Source organism: Alligator sinensis, unplaced genomic scaffold, assembly GCF_000455745.1.
Source record: "Alligator sinensis unplaced genomic scaffold, ASM45574v1 scaffold521_1, whole genome shotgun sequence".
NCBI classification, from domain to species: Eukaryota; Metazoa; Chordata; order Crocodylia; family Alligatoridae; genus Alligator; species Alligator sinensis.
In genome coordinates, this window is record NW_005842374.1 from 125135 (window position 1) to 137593 (window position 12459).

At 44.9% G+C, this 12459-nt stretch overlaps 1 protein-coding gene across 1 annotated transcript in view; it reads left to right on the top strand.

Moving 5' to 3' along the window:
• PGK1 (phosphoglycerate kinase 1) overlaps positions 1-3823 on the top strand; it is a 15235-nt gene extending 11412 nt beyond the window's left edge. The window contains exons 7-11 of the mRNA XM_006029365.1: positions 17-131; positions 608-787; positions 1231-1408; positions 1668-1766; positions 3328-3823. Of these exons, the coding sequence (XP_006029427.1) occupies positions 17-131; positions 608-787; positions 1231-1408; positions 1668-1766; positions 3328-3368 (613 nt within the window). The 3' untranslated portion in view covers positions 3369-3823. The remainder of the gene's footprint in view (positions 1-16; positions 132-607; positions 788-1230; positions 1409-1667; positions 1767-3327) is intronic.
• The last annotated feature ends 8636 nt before the right edge of the window (positions 3824-12459 follow it).

Consider the following 12459-nt stretch of genomic DNA (forward strand, 5'->3'; position numbering starts at 1 on the left):
TCTTTCCCTCCTGTAGAGCTAAAGTTAAGGATAAGATTCAGCTAATCAACAACATGCTGGATAAAGTCAATGAGATGATAATTGGTGGTGGAATGGCCTTCACCTTCCTCAAAGTGCTCAACAACATGGAGGTACAAAATGGGAGTTCTGTGCCTGCTTTGGGAGGTCAGGGGAGGAGAGGCATAGAGGGGTTTCTCCATGCACCAGATCATTTGCATTCCCTTTTGGAGTTTAAAACTGAAAATGCATAATCTGACTTGAGTAAATGTAATACAGAGCAGTCTCTTTGTAATCAATTTGTCAACTTAAGAGGCGACCTCTTGCCAAGGCCTAGATGTTAGCAAATGAAAAAGGCAATTCAAATGTATACTTTGGGCATGGGGTGAAGTTCAGCTCTGTGCAGGGGGTCAGCAGTGAGGAATAAGAACCAGATTTGACCCTTCAAAGTGGGACTTCCATAGTGCTTAGGGCATGGGCTGACCCTGTGACTAGTACACATTGCCAGGCTTCAAAACCCAGGTTCTTGTTCTTGCTGTCAGAGTGCAGGTAAACTTATATAATGGCCAGTAGCCACAAGAACTTTTCTATATCCCTGTTTCTTCTGTAGATTGGCAACTCGCTGTTTGATGAAGAGGGATCAAAGATTGTCAAGGACCTGATGGCAAAAGCAGAGAAGAATGGTGTGAAGATCACTCTACCTGTTGACTTCATCACTGCTGACAAATTTGATGAGCACGCGCAGACTGGAGAAGCCACTGTGGCCTCTGGGATCCCTGCTGGCTGGATGGTAGGCTTAGTAGGAAAGAGAAAACAAGGTGGAAAGAGGGGTGGAATGTGCACCTTGTTAAAGGAGTTTTGGAAACAGCTTCTGAAAGCACTTGACTGTGGCATGTATATATTGGCTAAATAAGGGAAGTTAACAGTGAAGTTGGTGCTTTCACAGTAAGACTGCTGGTAGCTACCCAACAGCTTCAGAAAGCACTTGACTGTGACATGTATATTGGCTAAATAAGGGAAGTTAACAGTGAAGTTGGTGCTTTCACAGTAAGACTGCTGGTAGCTACCCCAGGCAGGTGGTGGTCTCATTCATTCAGACATGTTTAGCATGTGGTGAATAAGTGAAACAGAAGGTGGTGTAAGAATTAAGTAGCTGGCTTTCTTGGATCATATTAAGTGATCAGTTTTGGATGAAGCTTGACAATAACTGTATTCATGTTTCTCTTCTCTTAGGGCCTGGATTGTGGTCCTGAAAGTAATAAGAAGTTTGTAGAAGTTGTAGGCAGGGCCAAGCAAATTGTGTGGAATGGTCCGGTTGGTGTGTTTGAGTGGGAGAAATTTGCCAAAGGCACCAAAGCTCTGATGGATAAAGTTGTGGAAGTTACTGGCAAGGGTTGCATCACCATTATTGGTAAGACCTTGATATTAATGCATCCATCTCCCCCATTCCTCCTCCCTCGACACCCCCAGCCAGCAGCATGTTATGCAGCGATTAGAATCTCCAGCCCTTTCATTGATGGGTTGCTCTGCTCTGCTTAGGCTGCATTTGTGGCCTTGAAGGGTGCTTTGTGTACTGGATCGACACACATCCTTGCAAAGAGGAGCAGGCTCATTCTTAGTGGATAAACTTAAGTTCTTCCTACATATCGTTAATTCACTTTTCTGACCAGGTGGTGGAGACACTGCTACTTGCTGTGCGAAGTGGAACACTGAGGATAAGGTCAGCCACGTCAGCACTGGAGGCGGTGCCAGCTTGGAACTGCTGGAAGGTAACTTCTTTCCTTCTCTTAATTCACTCATTCAGAGTGGGGAGTAGGTCTGGATGATTTAAGCGGTACTGGTGCAGGCAAAATAACAGAATGAATGTCTCTTGTATTCACCAGTCCTAGTGTGTGCTCTGCCACTGCCTTTGAGATTCTCAGAGGCTTATTTAAAACAGCCTTTCTTTGCCCTGTTCTGGGGTTGGACTGAGAAGAAAAGGGACCATTCTTCTGTGAGCACAGACTGCCATTTCTGCCCTTACTGGAAAGGCAGAACAGAAATTAATTTGAGAACTGACTCGGGTTTTCTTAAACTATTGCCCTTTCATCCCCTTTATGGAAGATTTTGAATTTATGAACTGTCTTGGTCTCAGTTGCTCAGACCCAGAATACTTGTTTAATCTTTGTAATGGCTTGGCTGATGAGCTGCATCTATGTAAAAGACAAAGTAGTCTCTACCTTTTTTGGTAGAGAAGTATGATAGCTTTAAAATTTAATTAAAAATCTTAGTTTAAGCAGCCCTCTAGTGGTCACACAAGCCTGCACATGTGAAGATGCCGTGTTTAAAATGGTGAGAATGTATCAGACTCTTTTACAAGCTGCATTATATTCTAAATGAGTTTTCATTTCCTCTGGTAATTAGCCGTTTCTCAATATATGTAAATTATCTAATGCTGTCACCTATTCTGTGCAAGAGAAGCCACACTAGACTCTTGCAGCTGTTAGTTTCCATCAGTTGTATGTTAGATGGGGCTTTTGTTTCTGTTGCCTAGGGAGTAATGGTGAAGGGAAAGAATGCAAGTGGCTGGAAGAAACATTGTGCAGCTGATTTATTTTAAAGAACAAAGTTTGTCTACTTTTTGGCTTCAAATATAGGGGGTGGGTGTGTGAAGTCTTTTAAATTATAATGAAAGTCTGACTGACTTGAAATATTTCTGTACCTTAAAAAGTAACTTTTGGTTTAAGAATAATGTCATGTGATCTTGTTAAAACTCAGACATTGTAGCATTGTGCTATGGCCCCAGATTTGGAAGATGAGACAGACCTGTTTTGTCTCCTTGTTGTCAAGTCAGTGTCCACCATCAAAGATGAATGAGATACAAAAAAGTGAAAAGGGATTAAAAGAGATTCCTGTACTTTCATCTGGACCCAGATCTTGAAGGGTAGTTGGATACTTCACTCCTCTACCAGTGGGAAATCAGAGCGAGTAAAGCATCAAAATATCTTTGAGGATTTGAATTCTTGTGCGTCTAACACACACACATTTTAAAAACCCACAAGCCCCATAAGTCTTTTGAGCAGAGGGAGGTTTTGGGTTTTTAACCTACTTAACAGAATGTTGAAAACAGTTGCACTTGAAAGCTTTACTGGAGCTTTAAAATGTGTTTGCTGCTGTGTAGCAATTAGATATAACACTACCTTAAGAGCCATCAAAATCAACAGGAGTGTGTGAGGGCTGATCTAAGCATTTGTGATTCTTCTATAGTGTTGCAGTATTTTAATGCGTTTAATACCTCAATTTCTTTTAAAAATAAACCTTATTTTCTGTGGCTTTCTTAATTGCTAACAGGTAAAGTTCTTCCTGGTGTGGATGCTCTGAGCAATGTGTAAAGGACAAAACATCTCCCCAGTCTGTTCTTGTGCACAGTCCTCAAGAATCAACACTGCAGCGCTTCAGTATTTCAACTCTGCAATAGGCAGATCACAGAATGTAAACCAACACTGGACAGGATTAGGAAGAAAAGAGAGTGGAGATCTCTTGAGTCTACCATTTACATGATGCAAATTTGTCCACTGTTATCCCACTTGAACTAAATGTAGTGTGTTCAACTGTTGTGAATTTAGAGTGTATATATTTATATTTTGCCTTCTAAAAAGATTAACTCTTCCTCTTCCCCCACCCTTAGATATCTGTTTCTCAAAAGATTGATCCTGTCTGCTTCATCATTACTGTTTTTAGCAGCTAGTTTTGTCACTTGACTTGGTTCAGAAACAAAAGGGGACTCCAGACTTTTTTTTGGAGATTGATTGCAGTTGCTGCTAAATAAATGTATGTAAAGCGCTAATCCGTTATGTGTCCTTTTCTTCAGACCTGGAATGCCATTCACATATGAGAATACACACATAACATGATGGTTCATGTTTGGGTTTTTTCCCTCTTGCACCAAGGTAGTCTTCTATTTGCTCTTTCACTCGGTCCAAGCATTTAGAATGACATGAATCCTAATACCCAAAACTTATTTCCCTAACATGATGCTAATTTTTTGAAGCATTTATTTATGCCAAAATGTCTGACATAATTTACTTCATCCTAATCTGTCATTTGAAATTTCAGTGTTAGATAAATAGTTGCATCTCTCAAATGAATTGGATCATCTAGCTGGAGAATTGGGCTTACAGACCCAACTTTATATCCATTTTAAAGATCCTAGAAATTCAGAGGGGTCTGGAGTTCAGGCACATGGAAAACTTTGAACCACTCTTCTCTGCCCTTCCCACATGCAGTCAACTGAAAATTAAAACAATGCTCAGTGTGGAAAAATATCTTTAAAACGAAGAGTTAGTGCACACCTTGGGACTTCTATGAAATGTAGTTGAACTAAAATGTGATGAGTGCCATAAACCCTGGCTGGAAGTAAAATATTTTAAAGCGAATAATCTGCTGTAAAATAATCCTTCCCTTTAAGTGCTTTTCCAAAACTGGTACATAACAGAATGTTTGCTGAGGAAACTCCTAATGTCTTCCCTCTATAGAAAATTTAGTTACCATATTTCTAAACACATTTTTTCAAAGATGCAAATACGGGGCAGAAGGGGCACATGGAGTCTGGGGGAGGGTGCACACATCCAGGCACCTATCTAGAATGAAGTGCAAATAAGTTGTAAGCAAACATCCGCTGATCTCTTACCAGCTAGTTTCCTAAAGCAGTCAAAGGGCTTGTGTGGCCTTTTGCCTCATTTATGTTACAGCATAGCTTAAAGTGTGAAACATGTCTGTGGACTAGAGGTGGTCTAGGAAGATTTTTTTTTTTTCCCCTTCTTGGTGTGGATGAAACTATTTTTAACTCCATGTAGGTATAGGGCTAAAATTATTGTTCAATGTCCCCACACAGATGAAAAGAAACATGACTGGGTTATGAGTCTAAGCAAATTGGCACTGAAGTGCTTATGCCACGCTACCAACTAATAGTGCTCACTGCTAATTAAACCATTATTTTCCCTGTCAGTTGTATTGGTTTATGTTCCTCCCCCGCTACCAGTTTGTATAGTGTATTCTGATGTAATATGGTCAACTCTTTCAGACTGCTTTGGTTGATGCAAGCCGAGAATGGGACGTCTTACCCACCATAGTTCCCTTTGGGATATCTTCCATGAGTAGGATAGGTGGTAGGTAGGTCTAGCTAACCTACTGTCATAGAAGTACTCGTCATTCATCAGGCTTGTAAAACAATGTGCTTCAACACCCATTTGTGCCATGCAACAATTCCCAGAATGGAGCCCTGCGTCTGCTGTGTTTGCACATTCCCACCATGTTTGTGTTAGAACTTACCCACAATGCACTAGGAAGCTGTCCTGTAGTTGTTCAGTAGAGATTACAGTGCCTGCAGAATGTGTGCATGAAGAGTGGGCTGAGTTTCCCTTTTTATGGTTTTAAAATGGTGCTATTTTGACTACCTTCACACTCCTTGGTGGTCTAGGCTCCTTTTCTACTACACGTGTTTGTGAGCAGCTCCTTTCAGTCTCCTACAAGCAGCTCAATCCTGAATCACAGGAAAGTAGGACTGGAAGGGGCCTCATGAAGTCATCCAGTCCCCTGGTCAAGGTAGGATCATCCCAGACTAAACCACCCCAGCCAAGTGTCCCATCTCACTTCCACTTGATAATTTTCAGGATTGGGGAGGCCATAATTTAGCCTATTCCAATGCTTGACCACCGTAACAGTCAGAAAGTGCCTCCTTATCTCCAACCTAAATTTCCTCTGCTGCAGCTTGAGGCCATTGATCCTTATTCTGGTCCCCTGCAGCCACAGAGAAACGCCTACCTCCATCCTTTCTGTAATAGCCCTTCAGGTATTTAAAGACTGTTAGCAAATCCCCTTTCAGTCTTTTCTTCTCCAGATTAAATAACCATTCCTCATAAATCTTGCCTCCCAGGTCCTGACATTTTTGTTGTTCTCTTGTGGACTCTTGCCACACTGACCATATCCCTCCTGTAGTGCGAGACCCAAATGTAGATGCAGGTCTCTAGGAGAGGCCCCTCCAGTGCTGCATGGAGTGGACGAATCACTTTCCTCAATTTGCAAATGATACTGCTGTTGATACAACCCAGGATTTTGGCTTTTTTTGCAACAAGAGCACACTTGGTTCACATTCAGCTTTTAGTCCACTGTAACCCTTCCCTCCAGTACTGCAGCTCAGCCAGTCATTCTCCAGTCTGTATTTGTGCGTGCACTTATTCCGTTCCAAGTGCAGGACTTTGCACTTGTGCTTGTTGAATCTCAGCTGATTGACTGCAGCCCAGTTCCCCAGTCTATCCAGGTCATCCTAGCCCTGCCCCTTTGAGTGTCTGCGGTGTGTGCTAGAACAGCATTCTAGCATCCTACTGAACGCTATGTCTTGGAGGAAAATGGCTGGGAAGATTAAAAGTGAGTTTTCTGTTCAGTCTGTGAGGCAAGACTAACCGTCAGAGGAACAAAACACTAATAAATGGAATACTACCAACATTGCAGGAACATCAATTTCTGTTTTTTGGGTGCATCCCCCACAAGCAGAAATGTGTGTTTTCCCCAGAGACAAATAGTTGTCCCCAGGAAACACCCCTGCATGCATGCTGTGGCACACAGCGAGTTGCCCCAGGTCGGGTAGGAGAGGCTGGGGCCAGCACTTGGGCTAGCATCAGTAGCCTTACCTGGGGTCCTGGGGGCTTTCTAGGGCTGCATCAGCAGTGATCCAGTCATGTGGAGCCTGGCTGGGAGCCAGAGCATGGCTCTGGCCAGCCAGGCTCTAGTTTTGGGTGATGCACACTGCTGCCACGTGTGCCACCCTGCTTTATTCTGGTGCTTTTTTTTTGACACCAGGATTTGCTGGTGTCAAAAAACCCACCACACTGCAAATTAACAGTGCGGCAAATGGGTGCATGTGTGGCATGTGCGATTTGTGGCACTGTAGACAAGTTTGTAGCACTGCAAACCGCATGTGTGCTCCTTTAGACTCACCCTTTGTGTTTATTTGTAACTCTTATATCACATCTGGGGTCAGCTCAATCCCAGGTTTAACTTGGAGCAGTGAAAGACTGTTCTGTATCATACAGGCCCTGATCCTTCCCCTCAACTTTCCCTCTCAGGATCACTGCCATATAGGAATTGCAAGAGCAAGAGTTCTGGTCACACTACTAATGTATTCCTCTACTGGAATCGAGAACAGCTGTGAGTGATAACACCAGCACCACCAGCTCCAATTCCAGTTGCATCACTCTTGGGCAGCACAAAGCAGCTAGGAGGTGGGCAGAAGATATGGCCCCATAGATGGAAGTTCAGGTTTAAAAGCTTGAGCCTACAGAGTGCATCTTGATGCATGTGTCTAATGTTTCATATGTTGAGAGAGAGAGGGGGAGAGAGCAAGTGAGCATGTTATGTGAATAGGCATATTCTTGTCCTCAAATTTCACCTGGTAACAGTGGATGACAGTTTAAATCCAATAAGAACGGGTGTGGCAGAGCTGGTAAAGAAAAGGAGAGAAAGACTTCGTTCACACCCCCACCTGAATCCTTTGAGCACCTTGGACTTGCCAACATAGTTACATAGTTTCATAGTAGGTAGGGTGGGAAGGGACCTCAGCAGATCATCAAGTCCGACCCCCTGCCATGGGCAGGAAAGGATGCTGGGGTCAAGTGACCCTGGCAAGGTGATTATGTAGCCTCCTTTTGAAGACCCCCAGGGTAGGAGCGAGCACCACTTCCCTTGGAAGTTGGTTTCAGATCCTAGCCGCCCTGACTGTGAAGTAGTGCTTCCTGATGTCTAGCCTGAACCTACTCTGTCAGCTTATGGCCGTTATTCCTCATTACTCCCGGTAGTGCTCAGGGGAACAGGGACTCTCCCATAGCCTGCTGGTCCCCCTTGGCCAGTTTGTAGATGGCCACCAGATCTCCTCTCAGCCTTCTCTTGTGGAGGCTGAACAGGTTCAGGTCCTGTAGTCTCCGCTCGTAGGGCCTGCCTTGCTGCCCCATGACCAAGCGGGTGGCCCTCCTCTGGACCCTCTCCATGTTGTCCACATCCCTCCTGAAGTGCGGTGCCCAGAACTGGATGCAGTACTCCAACTGCGGCCTGAACAGTGTTGCATAGAGAGGGAGGATCACCTCCTTCGACCTGCTTGGGATGCATCTGTGGATGCATGACAAGGTGCAGTTAGCCTTGCTGACTGCGTTCCCACATTGGAGGCTCATGTTCATTTTGGCATCAATAATGACATCAAGCTCCTTTTCTGCCTCTGCGCTGACGGGAAGGGAGTTCCCCAGCCTGTAGGTATGCTGCTGGTTCTTCCTCCCCAGGTGCAGCACCTTGCACTTGTCAGTATTGAATCCCATCCTGTTCTCATCCGCCCACCCCTGTAACCTGTCTAGATCTAGTTGCAGGCTGTCCCTCTCCTCCAGCATGCCCACTTCTCCCCACATTTTAGTGTCATCCGTGAATTTGAACAAGGTGCTTTTCACCCCCTCATCCAAGTCACTGATGAAGATGTTGAACAGCGCAGGTCCGAGGACTGAGCCCTGGGGGACCCCACTTCCCACATCCCTCCAGATCAAAAAAGACCCATCCACCACCACTCTCTGGGTGTGGCCCTCCAGCCAATTTGCGACCCATCTGACATGCTCGAACCAGCATGGAATCAGGAGAGCTGGGGTCAGTACCTCACCCAGACCCAGTTGAACCGGGAAGACTCACAGGGAGTGAGACTGAAGCCAGAGATCCACATTGACGTGAGTCATCGTCCAGAGAAAGGGAAGGGCCAGATCTCTTCACCTAGCTCTGCACCCAAGCCGGGAGTCAGCTGATCAAGGCTCGGTCATTTCCTCCATAGGGATCAGGAGCCTAAGCTGTGCAGCCGAGATCACACTTGATCAGAGCAGAAAGCTGGCAGGAGAGCCCAAGAAGCCCCAGGAACTAAGGCTAGGCAGTGAACAGACACTGAAGCAAGCCAAGCATTGGACAGGTGAGGAGTAGCTGAACTGCTCACTTTTAATTATCCTTATAAGGGACAGACTCTTGGGTATCCCAGGAGCTAAATCTGGCACCTACAGCAACAAGGCTGGGTGAAGATAGGACTTAAAGTAATTAAATCACCAGATGTATGAGGCAGGAGTGTAGGGGTTGGAGGAGCTCTCAAAATTTGGCCCTTAAGATCAGTTGGCTGGTCCTGAAGGACACAGTGCTACACGAGACTGGGATCATTCTTGGTACTCTGTCCCTGCTCAAGGATTGACTGTTCTCAGACCAAACATCACCGCCTATAAATTTTCCATCAAAGTCATGGCAGGAAAGACTAAGCAAAGGCAGGAGGAGTCTCTCTTGGAGGAGGGAGTGAGCTAAACCTTTCCACAGCCAGAGGCCAGGAATTACCCAGTCACCAAGACTTACTATCCTTTCACAGGTGGCGACTGTGACACTGACAATGGACTTTGTACTAGGCAGCAGGGAAAATATACACTCAGATTGAATTTTTAAATAAATAAATAGAATTGTCTACTGAATCCAGGGAGAAAAATGAGAAATAAGTTTGAAATAATTAAACTACCATGTTTTTCCTTGTCCTCAATCTCCCAGGTGCCCAGACCAAGCAGGAGCCATGTAGACATTTGCTGGACTTGCTTTTAGCTATTATTCATGTTTTGTAGGCTGGGATGCAGACCTCCCACAGCAGCACCGCAGAGGTAAAGAAAGGAGCAAGTCTGTGATCCACAGAAAAACGATGGATTTTGAAAATCTAATACTATAAAAACAAATACCCCACCAGGATTTATACCAAGTCTTTCTTGTCTGCCGGGTGAGTGAGGCCTAATGACAGCACAATTCATTGGAGTGTCACTCTTGCACTTCTATGTCCTGGATTCCCATGGAGTAACAACAAACATTTCTGATGTGGCTGCCTTCTTGGTATTTACAGTGAAAGGTCAGCGTGTGGCCATTAAACACTAAAAACATATTTTTTCTTCATCAAAGCCACCTCTCGAAAAATCAGTCAAAACTTCAGCGTGGCTGAAACACCCATAAGCAATGATTTTTAGTGTTAGAGCATTTTGTTGTCTCATTCTTAAAGTTTGTTCAGCACAATTTAAAATGTTTCTGTATCTGTGTAGCTTATCTAATTGCTATCGTATTCAAGCCTGTGAAACTCACTCTGCTGAGAGTTCTGAAGCCTCGCTGTGCCTAGATTTTGATTTGAGATCTTCTTCTATGTAGGCCATCCTACAACAGAGGAAAAGATACCCATGCAGCCTCACAGAAGAACAAAATAGAGAAATGGTTCAACATGAGAACATGAAAGATATCCACTTCATTATCAGCATTTAATTACATTGGTAGGTAAGAGGTCCCAGGCATTTGAAACTTTTGGCAAGCCTTATTAGTGTTTTAGCACATAGATATCACTGTAGTTAGATATTTATAAATACCTGGATTAGGTCCCTTTGATGACAACCTCTTATACTCTGCTGGATTTGTATCAGTTCTAGATGACCCCTGTACACTTCATGATGACATTCCTTTAGATATGAATCATCATCCTTTTATGTTTTAATTATATTTATTTAGAATATGCTTGGGAGGAAATGATAGCTCAGTACCATTAAACATGAAATACATATAACTCTGTATAAATAATCCTATAGAAGATCTGTATTAACGTATGGGGTGCCAAAAAAAGATCACGAGCTGTGGAAGGTATTTTGTGCAGCATATATTTAACAATAGAAACCACCAAACAAAATAACTAAAGAGGAAGAACTGCAGTCCTTGCTGTTGGGAGTTAGCCAATATTTTAAAATAAAAGTCTTGAAAAGGCTACTGTATTATTTTAGTCTTAGCCTTCGGTGCTGCGTTCACACCAGCTTAGAGTGAATTCTTTCATTTATGCTATACCATCAATGAAAAACTAAACCTATGAAAACCATTTAAGTGTACAAACCAAACTCCATCAGGGCAGAAGTGTCAGCACCTTCCTCCCCGAGTCTCTCTAGAAATGTCCAGCTCATTACAGTGGAAAGAAATGTCCATGTTTTTATATTTATAAATATATTAGATTATTGACATGAACAGCATGTGCCCCTGGAGGCTGGGGGGGCACGACGACTGCCTGCAGGCGGCAGTGACGGCAGCGGGGGCGTAGCAGTGACAAGCGGGGAGCTCCCTCAGGCAGCCTCGGCGGTGGAGCGGATCAGGCGGGGAGGGCGAGCACTGAACGGTGGTCGGTGACCACCTGCAGATGCTGTTGGCAGCAGTGACCACCTGCAGATGCCACCGGCGGTGTTGGTGGCAAGGTGGGGGGTGGTGAGTGGTGACCGCCCGCAGGCCCCGCCGGCAGTGTCAGTGATGCTTCTGTCAGGGGGTGCATGTGCACTTGTGTGCACCCCCTATGCATTGCCAACGGCAGGGCATGTCTCTCTGTGTATAAAGCACTGTGCAAAGCAATGTCACACTAACAACAAAAGATCACAAGCAGAAGGCTTTCTGCCTGACCTCAGACTAACAGGGCTAAGTACCTGTCTCCAGTCATGGGTAACATCAGTACTGCATCAACTGTGTGCACGCGGGTCACCCATGACTTGGTTAAGCACCTTTAGAAGTGAGAACCTGACCTGTACAGTCCTTACTGTCCTCTGATGAGTCCACCATCAAAGAGGCCAAATAATGTCATCTGCCGGGGCTGTGATATGGGAAGTGTGCAGTTCTTATAATATCATTAGCCCTGCATTACACCTTTAGGAAACTGCAGTGGCAGCAGCCATATTCCAGTCAGCAGGTTATAGAGTAGACAGACATGAGAGCGCACACTGTCCTTTCCCGTTTCTCACTTTATTTCCCTCCTTAGCGCCTCAAACACGTCCATCATCTGAGGTTTGCTTTCACCAGCAGTTTCTCATCACCAGCACCCCTCCCATTCCCCGGTGCAACTACTGCAGGGAAAAGGGATGTTACAGGACGGCATTTAAAATCTTGGTCCTTAACATGGATGTAACAGCTGGAAAGGAGCAGAGCCAGCACCAAGGGAGTTGCCAGCCCCCCAGGAAGAGCTAAACAATTGTCTCATGCACCGTGCTTTGGTGACTTCTCCGTTACTCTGACATAAATCATTTCAAGTAATAAGGCTGCTCTTTGTGCATAAAAACCCCAGCACCTAGTTATTTTTAACCCATTAGGACCTGGCCCATTTTTGATCCAGTAGGACCTGGCCTGACCCCCCGAGCCCCACCGTACAGCCAGGGCTGAGATGGAAACAGCTTGTGGTGCAGCTGAGAACTACAGTTCCCAGCAGGCCGTGCGGTGCAGGCTCGCACCGAGCTCTTCTGGGAGTCCTAGTCGGAGCTGCCTGATGAAAGTTAATAACTGAATCTGGGGTAGGCAGTTCCCAGAGCTCCTCGGTGTCTCTCATTGTTATGCTGCCTTTGTCACCTCCAGGGGAAGAGGCTCAAGATGGATGAACGGGATGCT